At 45.4% G+C, this 12,642-nt stretch overlaps 1 protein-coding gene across 1 annotated transcript in view; it reads left to right on the forward strand.

Moving 5' to 3' along the window:
• LOC311328703 (putative E3 ubiquitin-protein ligase HERC1) overlaps positions 1 to 8,758 on the forward strand; it is a 67,141-nt gene extending 58,383 nt beyond the window's left edge. Inside the window, exons 15-18 of the mRNA XM_084462636.1 lie at positions 963 to 1,215; positions 6,647 to 6,799; positions 7,093 to 7,398; positions 8,008 to 8,758. Of these exons, the coding sequence (XP_084318762.1) occupies positions 963 to 1,215; positions 6,647 to 6,799; positions 7,093 to 7,398; positions 8,008 to 8,193 (898 nt within the window). The 3' untranslated portion in view covers positions 8,194 to 8,758. The remainder of the gene's footprint in view (positions 1 to 962; positions 1,216 to 6,646; positions 6,800 to 7,092; positions 7,399 to 8,007) is intronic.
• Positions 8,759 to 12,642: the final 3,884 nt, after the last annotated feature.

Consider the following 12,642-nt stretch of genomic DNA (forward strand, 5'->3'; position numbering starts at 1 on the left):
TGCTCCCTATGTCCCTACACTGAACACATTATAAAAACTTCTGCTCCCTATGTCCCTAGACTGAACACATTATAAACACTTCTGCTCCCTATGTCCCTAGACTGAACACATTATAAACACTTCTGCTCCCTATGTCCCTAGACTGAACACATTATAAACACTTCTGCTCCCTATGTCCCTACACTGAACACATTATAAACACTTCTGCTCCCTATGTCCCTACACTGAACACATTATAAACACTTCTGCTCCCTATGTCCCTAGACTGAACACATTATAAACACTTCTGCTCTCTATGTCCCTAGACTGAACACATTATAAACACTTCTGCTCTCTATGTCCCTAGACTGAACACATTATAAACACTTCTGCTCCCTATGTCCCTACACTGAACACATTATAAACACTTCTGCTCCCTATGTCCCTAGACTGAACACATTATAAACACTTCTGCTCCCTATGTCCCTAGACTGAACACATTATAAACACTTCTGCTCCCTATGTCCCTAGACTGAACACATTATAAACACTTCTGCTCTCTATGTCCCTAGACTGAACACATTATAAACACTTCTGCTCCCTATGTCCCTAGACTGAACACATTATAAACACTTCTGCTCCCTATGTCCCTAGACTGAACACATTATAAACACTTCTGCTCCCTATGTCCCTAGACTGAACACATTATAAACACTTCTGCTCCCTATGTCCCTACACTGAACACATTATAAACACTTCTGCTCCCTATGTCCCTAGACTGAACACATTACAATTCTGCAAGGAAAAATAACCTCCACTAACTACTGTACAGTTGAGAGAGAAACAGTGAAAATATGTTTCATGTTCTAGACTGAACACAGAAACGGGACGACCAACCTAAAAACAAGAAGAATCTGTAGAATCTACTTTATAAAATGATGACATGATGATTTCTGATTGAATAACTGGTCCCCCCCCCCCAGGTTCCTGCTCAACCCGTCGGCCTGCCTGGACGAGCACCTGCTGCAGTTCAAGTTCCTGGGCATCCTGATGGGCGTGGCCGTCCGGACCAAGAAGCCCCTGGACCTGCACCTGGCCCCGCTGGTGTGGAAGCAGCTGTGCTGCATCCCTCTGCTGCTGGAGGACCTGGAGGAGGTGGACCTGCTCTACGTCCAGACGCTCAACAGCATTCTTCACATTGAAGACAGCGGCATCACCGAGGACAGTTTCCATGAGGTGGGTTGGTTAAGCACATCAGAGGGGGGTTAGTAAAGTTAGTAATCACTGGGCCGACGACAGACAGCACATCAAAGGGGGGTTAGTAAAGTTAGAAGCACGTAAGAGGGGGGTTAGTAAAGTTAGAAGCACATCAGAGGGGGGTTAGTAAAGTAAGAAGCACAATAGAGGGGGGTTAGTAAAGTTAGAAGCACATCAGAGGGGGGTTAGTAAAGTTAGAAGCACATCAGAGGGGGGTTAGTAAAGTTAGAAGCACGTCAGAGGGGGGTTAGTAAAGTTAGAAGCACGTCAGAGGGGGGTTAGTAAAGTTAGAAGCACATCAGAGGGGGGTTAGTAAAGTTAGAAGCACATCAGAGGGGGGTTAGTAAAGTTAGAAGCACGTCAGAGGGGGGTTAGTAAAGTTAGAAGCACATCAGAGGGGGGTTAGTAAAGCTAGTCATCACTGGGCCGACGACAGACACACACCTTCTGTTTGAAGTGTTGGTAAGGAAAGGATTTGGACCGATCACAATCTTATATTTAGAACAGATATCAGTCGATTATCAGTCTATTCCTTGTTCTTGCAACACAGTAAGTACTTGAATGCTGATATCTTACCAGAAAGTATGTTTCTGTGAATAAGATCATAAATATACTAAAAGCCTTAGGCCTACAGTATTACTGGTATGTATCTTACTTTTCTAAAGATACAGGTTAAACGAGAATGTTCGTTTTTGACAACTTGGACCTTATTTACGGCATATTATAAGACGTTTGACTCACCGAGATCACTTTGGTGTAATTCGGAGGGCTGTAGAAGAAATTTAAAATCCAGGGCGAGCCAGTATATCCATGTAATGGCGGCGGATGGGGCACTTAGAATGCAGCTTCTAAAAAACTATTTTCTGCTGCGAAACGGTTCTTTTCAATAATCTGTCTTTATGAATCGCTAGTTGTGCTTACATAGAGCGAGGGCTTGTTGTGGTTTTCACATGCCTCTGTAATATGATCTTTAGAAACGTCTTTAGAAACGAAATATAGCTTCCCCACTTGCTCCAGCACGCATGCGCACAGCGCGCAGACTGGCTATTCTCCGTCTGTAGGCTACACTCGCGGCTCACATTCTCTATGCTACGATCAGCGTCCATCATATTCTAAGTCACCCTCTATATCCTCAAAATCTGATAAATATTCAGCCATATTGCACACAATATTCCAGGCACCAACAAGCCGATTAGGCCTGTCTGGGGGGGGGTTAGGGTTAGGCCTGTCTGGGGGGGTAGGGTTAGGCCTGTCTGGGGGGGGGTTAGGGTTAGGCCTGTCTGGGGAGGGGTTAGGGTTAGGCCTGTCTGGGGGGGTAGGGTTAGGCCTGTCTGGGGGGGGGGTTAGGGTTAGGCCTGTCTGGGGGGTTAGGGTAGGAGCCTGGCAATAGGAATTACGGATTTACAAGCTCGTATTTCCGGACATGCTAGTGGAATTTCTGGCTTCCCATAAGCGTACGGGCGCGCAGCGACGACAATTGAAAAGTTTTTGGTCGTTTCAGGCTTTTTGAATGGGAAAAACTAGTAATTCCGTAATGTGAGAAAACTTGCGGATGTGTGAAGTTAGGACCCAATACACTAGCGAATCTGTAATTTTTTGGGTGCAATACCCATTGATCGGCCACAAGGGGGCGCTGTAATAAAAATGACAGATTTTCCCCTAGTAAATCCGGCTTTACTAGTATGGCCTCAAGACCCTAAAAACTAGTGATGACAGATTTACTAACTACTATAAAAACTAGTAATGACGGATTGACTAGCGTTAAGGTTAGCTAGAAAAACTAGTGATGACAGATTTACTAGTTTGTCCTCAACACTTAGTCAAATTTTCTCATCAACACCTGGCTGCGTACACCCAGGCACTGGCCTGTGAGCGGCTAAAGATGCCCAAGGCAGAGCTGGTTGATTCGGCCAGAGAAAGGGATGTCTGGGGCCCCCTGCTCCGGAGCTGCTGCCTCTAAAAACTAGTGATGACGGATTTATTACTAGAAAAACTAGTGATGACGGATTTATTACTAGAAAAACTAGTGATGACGGATTTACTAGCGTTAGGGTTGGCTATAAAAACTAGTGATGACGGATGTACTATTTTAACACTAAGGTGTTAAAAGTGCGTGTCCCGTGGAAACGATGGGGTTAATTGTAACCATTCCATCATATCCTTACTCGTCTTTGCTCCCCGAACGCGCCGGTACCATCGGAATTGTCCTACGACAAAGTGCAGCCCCAACCCTAACCCCAGCAACAGGCTCTTAGAGGCATATGCTCGTAGACCCTCTTGTGGCCTCAGATAAACCATTTTGGTCCGGTTTGTCCCAGCGGTCCCATCTTCGGATATGTTGTCCAGTAGGCCGCCCGGCACGCGTAGGTACCTTCAGTATCGCCGTGCGACAAAGTTGAGACGAGATATAAAATATTAAATATAATACATATTTTGTGCTAGTAACAAGCATACTTGTAGACCCTCTTGTTGGTCCCACAGGTCCCATCTTCGGATATGTTGTCCAGTAGGATGCCCCGCACGCGTCGGTACCTTCGGCATCATCGTGCGACAAAGTTGAGCCGAAATCCCAAAGCACATGGCTTTTTGGCGGGAACGCTCTCTCGCAAAAACGATGGGGCCTAGAGGCCCGATTCAACACATCTAGGTGAATTAGTATGCCCCGCACCCGTCGGTTGCTTCTGAATCATCGTGCGTCAAATTTGAGCTGAGTTATAAAAGATTAAAGATATACAAATGTTGCTAGTTATTACGTATTTACTAAGGTGTTAAAAGAGCCTCTCCCGTCAAAACGATGGGGTAAATTGTAACGATTCCACCATATCCTTACTCATCTTTGCTCCCCGAACGCGCACGTATCATCGGAATCGTCGTGCGACAAAGTGGAGCCCCAACATTAACCCCAGCAACAGGGTCTTACAGGCGTATGCTTATAGGCCATAGGAGGGGAGCGGACTTTGCTCCTTCACAGCTCCTCAAGGAAAGGACGCATCAGGCCGCCGTTAGAGTATGTTTATCGGCCCATTTTGCCCTGCTAGTCTTCCGAGTTCTAGCCTTGTATGTCCTCCCTGTGCCTAGACATGAAGGTGAATGTGTGAGGGATTGGAGTGATGCTTTTGTCATTCGGCGGTTTCCCCTTTTTAAGCATATTTGGGGCCCATTCTCGAGGTCTTGCCGTGGACCGATGTGCACCAAACTCAGGTTACACGTTCTCCTACGGGTCTACTTTGAGGAACTAGTGGCCGTGTGTGTCTAGCTACAGCGGAAGCGGTGCGGCATCCATGAATGTTCTCGGAGATCTCACTTTGACCTCTATATCCAGTTAGTCCAGGTTCCCGTTTGTGACCATATTTTCGGACGGTTCTCGAGGTCTTGCTGTGGACAGATGTGCACGAAAATCAGGTTCCACATTCTCCTCAGGGTCTACTTTGAGGAACAAGTGGCCATGCGTGTCTAGCTACAGAGGAAGTTATTTATACATATTAGTATTGTTCAAAATTATTTAAAAAAGGTTCATTGTGTAGTCTATTTGGTTTCTGGTTGTAAGGAAGAAGACTCAGATCCGTCGATGCCAGTTTCAATACTTTTATTGAATCTCTGGCATCAAAAATCATGCAGTTGTGATGAGTTCACACGCCAATGGTCTAGGATGAACTAACTTAACACAGTGTATCGCTCTTGGTTATACAAAAAGGTGTTACCCAAAATTGTCCTGTTCTTCGTTACCTTGTCTAAAGTTAGACAGTTTAATGGCTCAGTTGTGTTTTAAAAGGAATTAGATGAACTACACCAACATTTGAAAAATAGCTAGTAATTCCATCATTTCCCTTAGTATTTCCGGATAATAGTTACTATAAGAACTACTGATGAGGGATTTAGTAGCTTGGCCTCAACACTTAGAAAAATGTTGGCATCAAAACTTGGTCAACATTTTGTCACATTCACATAAAGCCCTGAGCTTCCAGAATATCAAATATCAATCAATCAATCAAACAAATTTCCCTTAAAGAATTTCCCTTAGTATTTCCGGATTTAATAGTTATTATAGTAACTAGTGATGACGGATTTACTAGTTACGGTCTGAAAATAGCTTGTAATTCCAAATTTAATAGTTTATACCTTACAGAATTTCCCTTCGTAATTCCGGATTTAATAGTACTATAAAAACTAGGGATGATGGATTTAATAGTTACTATAGAAACTAGTGATGACGGATTTACTAGCATTAGGGTTAGAAAAATAGCTTGTAATTCCGTATTTAATAGTTACTATCAAAACTAGTGAAGACGGATTTACTAGGAAATCCAAAAAAAGACAAGACTGCCCTCTAGTGGCAAAGTGGTGAACTGCAATTTTTAAGCTAAAAAAAAATCAAAAAACGTGTAATCACGTAAGAATTCCCAGTCAGGCCCTGGTTAGGGTTAGGCCTGTCTGGGGGGGGGGGGTTAGGGCTAGGCCTGTCTGGGGGGGGTTAGGGTTAGGCCTGTCTGGGGGGGGGTAAGGGTTAGGCCTTTCTGGGGGGGGGGTTAGACCTGTCTGGGGGGGTTAGGGTTAGGCCTGTCTGGGGGGGGTTAGGGTTAGCCCTGTCTGGGGGGGGGGTTAGGGTTAGGCCTGTCTGGGGGAGGGGGGGGGGTAGGGTTAGGCCTGTCTGGGGGGGGTTAGGGTTAGGCCTGTCTGGGGGGGGTTAGGGTTAGCCCTGTCTGGGGGGGGGGTTAGGGTTAGGCCTGTCTGGGGGGGGGTTAGGCCTGTCTGGGGGGGGTTAGGGTTAGGCCTGTCTGGGGGGGGTTAGGGTTAGCCCTGTCTGGGGGGGGGTTAGGGTTAGCCCTGTCTGGGGGGGTTAGGGTTAGGCCTGTCTGGGGGGGGCTTAGGCCTGTCTGGGGGGGCTGGCTGGGGGGGGGGTTAGGGTTAGGCCTGTCGGGGGGGGGTTAGGGTTAGGCCTGTCTGGGGGGGGGTTAGGGTAAGGCCTGTCTGGGGGGGGTTAGGGTTAGGCCTGTCTGGCCGGCCTCCCAGCCTTGGGAAGGGGTTCTGGGCCGGGCTGGGGACTACAGCCCCACGGCCAATTAAACACAGGAGCAGGGAGGGAGGGAGGGATAGAGAGGAAGAGGCTGCATCTGCTGCTCTGGCACAGTGGCCTGTGAGGAGAGGGGGAGGAGGAGAGAGAGAGAGGGAAATGGTGCCATTTCTCTTCTGGCAGTAGCCTATATAGAATGGTGGTGTTATAAAATCACAGAAAACATAGCTGGCTTAGAATCCACTGCTGTCATTCATGCTGTCATCTCTGTAGGAACATGGACATGAAAATGAAATACTACACCAATAACTGAACCAGCCTTACGTTCCAACGAGAGCCTTGTTGATTGTGAGCTGTGGTCTGGCTGCTGACGTGTTTGTGTCTCATCTCCTCTGTCAGATGATTCCTCTGGACTCGTTCGTCGGGCAGAGTGCTGACGGCAAGATGGTACCCATCATCCCCGGGGGAACCAGCATCCCCCTCACCTTCTCCAACAGGAAGGAGTATGTGGACCGGGCCATCGAGTACCGACTGCACGAGATCGATCGCCAGGTAAGACTGGGCTCTCTGCACAGCTCCGCCCTCAACCAGTGATCCAGGCCGACTGTTACAGTCGGAGCTGGAATAGAAATGATGAACATGCTCAGATCAACCGTCTCACATGCATGTTCAATTCACGTCCCATGCCTGGATGGAGAACTGGCAAAATGAGAAAACTTTGTGTATTTCCACATTATACAGTACGTTGGTCTTGTGGTTCTACGCAAAACAGAAGCGTGCGCATTCACATTCAGCCCTGGAACAACAGCAGCCTTCCCTGAGCGTCCTCCCCTCCGCTCCTGTAGGTGGCAGCGGTGCGCGAGGGCATGTCGTGGATCGTGCCCGTGCCGCTGCTCTCCCTGCTGACCGCCAGGCAGCTGGAGCAGATGGTGTGCGGCATGCCGGAGATCTGCTGCGAGGTGCTGAAGAAGGTGGTCCGGTACCGGGAGGTGGACGAGACGCACGCCCTGGTCCAGTGGTTCTGGCAGACGCTGGGCGACTTCTCCAACGAGGAGCGCGTGCTCTTCATGCGCTTCGTCTCCGGACGCTCCCGCCTGCCCGCCAACACCGCCGACATCTCCCAGAGGTTCCAGATCATGAAGGTGGACAGGGTGAGTCTCTCCCAGAGGTTCCAGATCATGAAGGTGGACAGGGTGAGTCTCTCCCAGAGGTCCCAGATCATGAAGGTGGACAGGGTGAGTCTCTCCCAGAGGTTAGGGTTAGGGTTAGTTGCCAGGTGACCAGGCAGAGCAGGCGCAGGGGTTTATTGGGGGTTTAGGGGGCGGGCTTTTATCACTTCAAAAGAGTACTTTTGTAAGTACTCAGCTTACTTAACCATCTAAAATACAGTGCGTCTACTGCTTTGAGTACTCAACTTTCTTCATCAGTTAAAATTAGTATTTTTTCAGAGTAATTGAGTACTTACAGTAATCAATAAAAAAGATACAGTAGTCAATACTACAGTACATTTAGTTAACCAACTAAAAGAGGGTAATTTTATGAGCCTATATTAACTTATATTATCAACCTTTTCTCACACATTTGTAGTTAGGGTTTTGCATTGTGGCAAAGCCTCTTATTAAACAGTGCAAAAGCTTGCGTTTCCAAGTGCCTTCAACTTCCCAACAACATCCAGATAGGTCAAGGTGTTGTAGCGCAGCGTTTGTGACTCCTGAGCTGAACCAGGAGACTGAATCAGTCTCCTTCTCCTCCTCCCCCAGCCCTACGACAGCCTGCCCACCTCCCAGACCTGCTTCTTCCAGCTGCGCCTCCCTCCCTACTCCAGCCAGGCCGTCATGGCCGAGAGGCTGCGCTACGCCATCAACAACTGCCGCTCCATCGACATGGACAACTACATGCTCTCCCGCAACGTGGACAACGCCGAGGGCTCTGACACCGACTACTAAGCTTGATCAAGCACACACACACACACACACACACACTTTCACACACTCACCCAGGAAAAACTGGGCTGGGCTAGAAACTGTCTGCTCACAGACCACACAGACACACACTTGCTCAGCAAAAAACCCAGAAGTGGATCACAATCACGTTACCTAACTGTAGGAACTCCTGTGCAAAAGAGGCATTCATTCATAAGAACGGGACACTTTTAAACATTCTATGTACTCACGACATAGATTATGGGTTTATTGATTTTATTTCACCTTGTGGTTTCAGTTGTAAAGACAGCAGTCCACATGAGCAGTACATTGAGTATTATTGGTTCTTTTTTCATCGCTCCACATCCTATTTTCAGGGTTTTTTGCATGGAGGAATGTTTATTTTGTTTGGAAATGTGTATAGAATTATTCAAACCAGTGGAGAAAAAAAGAATATTGTACATTGTGTATAATGCTTCTTTAGAAAAATGTTTTACATAAATATCCATATTTATTTTGTTTTAATTTTTAAATTGCCTATGCCGAGTTTCCTAAAGCAGAAAACACACAATAAATGCTTCAGAATTGATTTGTTTGGGTCTTTGGTGGTGTGGGAAACAAGAAATAGTTAACAGAGGTGAAAGGAATGTTGATTAAGAGGAAAATAAGGCAGATGCCTTCCTTGATGAAAACAAGCATCATGTGTATTTATTTATTTTTAGTATAAAAAGTTACAAAGGCCACCTTTAAGGGGGTAAATAAATCTTGAACATTGTCCCAAAAAGTATATACACAAAGGAAAACAACTTTTCTCATCCAACAAAGAATCAAACATGTTAATCATGGTGTTCACATTATCACACATTATCTTGTAAGTTGAAGTGGATCCTTGTACAGGATGTTGGCAAGACTTGATGCTTAAGTTGAAAACTGGAAGTGGCAGGAGTTACTGGATTTCTGCTCTATGTCATGTCCCTCCTCGGTCCTGTAACGTATTCTCATTATATCAGATTACAGGCACTGTGCCAGTAACCAAACTGTGGTTGGAAGTCCTTACAACGGCCCTAGGTCAGGTCAAGATGGTTTGTCTCATATCTGAGACATATATCACAAAATAGCACTACTGTGTTAGCCAGCACTCCAATACTGTTATTGAAATTTGCAATCCAGGTTGTCAGTGTCCAGTGAGTGATTTCATACCCATTTCAAGTTGAGAAAAGGGTGAGGGTTAACTGGCTAACATTCATTCCACTTTGAGAAAGATGTTTTTTGTGTTACAGTATGTTGTTTAATCCTTTCATGGTCTAGCCTTGACGTGGCGTCAACATGAGGTAGAGGAATCATATAAAAACCCTTACTAGAAGCAGAAGGATGAAGTAACAGTCGAAGTGTTCAACTCTCAGAGCTGAGTAACCAAAAAATGCATTCAACATACAGTACTGCCATTGATAATATTATGGACACATTCTCTCCAAAATGTCGGGAAAGCAAGGTCTCAAAAATCGTATTAATCGAATTTCCTTCTTTCTGGTTGTCAAACCTTTAGGGAATGAGTGTGAGGAAAATCTAATTCCAAATAAATAATGAGATAATACCCTAACCCTATACTCTAACCCTATACTCTAACCCTAACCCTATACTCTAACCCTAACCCTATACTCTGACCCTAACCCTATACTCTAACCCTATACTCTAACCCTAACCCTATACTCTGACCCTAACCCTATACTCTAACCCTATACTCTAACCCTATACTCTAACCCTATACTCTGACCCTATACTCTAACCCTAACCCTATACTCTGACCCTAACCCTATACTCTGACCCTAACCCTATACTCTAACCCTATACTCTAACCCTATACTCTAACCCTATACTCTAACCCTATACTCTAACCCTAACCCTATACTCTGACCCTAACCCTATACTCTAACCCTATACTCTAACCCTATACTCTAACCCTAACCCTATACTCTGACCCTAACCCTATACTCTGACCCTAACCCTATACTCTAACCCTAACCCTATACTCTGACCCTAACCCTATACTCTGACCCTAACCCTATACTCTAACCCTATACTCTAACCCTATACTCTAACCCTAACCCTATACTCTGACCCTAACCCTATACTCTAACCCTAACCCTATACTCTGACCCTAACCCTATACTCTGACCCTAACCCTATACTCTAACCCTAACCCTATACTCTAACCCTATACTCTAACCCTAACCCTATACTCTAACCCTAACCCTATACTCTAACCCTAACCCTATACTCTAACCCTATACTCTGACCCTAACCCTATACTCTGACCCTAACCCTATACTCTAACCCTATACTCTAACCCTAACCCTATACTCTAACCCTAACCCTATACTCTAACCCTAACCCTATACTCTGACCCTATACTCTAACCCTAACCCTATACTCTAACCCTAACCCTATACTCTGACCCTAAACCTATACTCTGACCCTAAACCTATACTCTAACCCTATACTCTAACCCTAACCCTATACTCTGACCCTAAACCTATACTCTAACCCTAACCCTATACTCTGACCCTAACCCTATACTCTGACCCTAAACCTATACTCTGACCCTAAACCTATACTCTAACCCTATACTCTGACCCTAACCCTATACTCTAACCCTAACCCTATACTCTAACCCTAACCCTATACTCTGACCCTAACCCTATACTCTGACCCTAACCCTATACTCTGACCCTAAACCTATACTCTGACCCTAAACCTATACTCTAACCCTATACTCTAACCCTAACCCTATACTCTAACCCTAACCCTATACTCTAACCCTATACTCTAACCCTAACCCTATACTCTAACCCTAACCCTATACTCTGACCCTAACCCTATACTCTAACCCTATACTCTAACCCTAACCCTATACTCTAACCCTATACTCTGACCCTAACCCTATACTCTGACCCTAACCCTATACTCTAACCCTATACTCTAACCCTATACTCTAACCCTAACCCTATACTCTAACCCTATACTCTAACCCTAACCCTATACTCTAACCCTATACTCTGACCCTAACCCTATACTCTGACCCTATACTCTAACCCTAACCCTATACTCTGACCCTAACCCTATACTCTAACCCTAACCCTATACTCTAACCCTATACTCTAACCCTATACTCTGACCCTAACCCTATACTCTAACCCTATACTCTAACCCTAACCCTATACTCTGACCCTAACCCTATACTCTAACCCTAACCCTATACTCTAACCCTATACTCTAACCCTATACTCTAACCCTAACCCTATACTCTGACCCTAACCCTATACTCTAACCCTATACTCTAACCCTATACTCTGACCCTAACCCTATACTCTAACCCTATACTCTAACCCTAACCCTATACTCTGACCCTAACCCTATACTCTAACCCTAACCCTATACTCTGACCCTAAACCTATACTCTAACCCTAACCCTATACTCTAACCCTATACTCTGACCCTATACTCTAACCCTAACCCTATACTCTGACCCTAACCCTATACTCTAACCCTATACTCTGACCCTAACCCTATACTCTGACCCTAACCCTATACTCTAACCCTAACCCTATACTCTAACCCTAACCCTATACTCTGACCCTATACTCTAACCCTAAGCCTATACTCTAACCCTAACCCTATACTCTAACCCTATACTCTAACCCTAACCCTATACTCTGACCCTAACCCTATACTCTGACCCTAACCCTATACTCTAACCCTATACTCTAACCCTAACCCTATACTCTAACCCTAACCCTATACTCTAACCCTATACTCTAACCCTAACCCTATACTCTGACCCTAACCCTATACTCTAACCCTAACCCTATACTCTGACCCTATACTCTAACCCTAACCCTATACTCTAACCCTAACCCTATACTCTGACCCTAACCCTATACTCTGACCCTATACTCTAACCCTATACTCTAACCCTAACCCTATACTCTGACCCTAACCCTATACTCTGACCCTAACCCTATACTCTGACCCTAACCCTAACCCTATACTCTAACCCTAACCCTATACTCTGACCCTAACCCTATACTCTGACCCTAGCCCTATACTCTAACCCTATACTCTAACCCTAACCCTATACTCTAACTCTAACCCTATACTCTGACCCTAACCCTATACTCTGACCCTAACCCTATACTCTAACCCTAACCCTATACTCTAACCCTAACCCTATACTCTGACCCTAACCCTATACTCTGACCCTAACCCTATACTCTGACCCTAACCCTAACCCTATACTCTAACCCTAACCCTATACTCTAACCCTATACTCTGACCCTAACCCTATACTCTAACCCTAACCCTATACTCTAACCCTATACTCTAACCCTATACTCTAACCCTAACCCTATACTCTAACCCTATACTCTAACCCTAACCCTATACTCTAACCCTATACTCTAACCCTATACTCTA

This window comes from Borostomias antarcticus (genome assembly GCF_949987555.1).
Source record: "Borostomias antarcticus genome assembly, contig: scaffold_50, whole genome shotgun sequence".
Taxonomy (NCBI): domain Eukaryota; kingdom Metazoa; phylum Chordata; class Actinopteri; order Stomiiformes; family Stomiidae; genus Borostomias; species Borostomias antarcticus.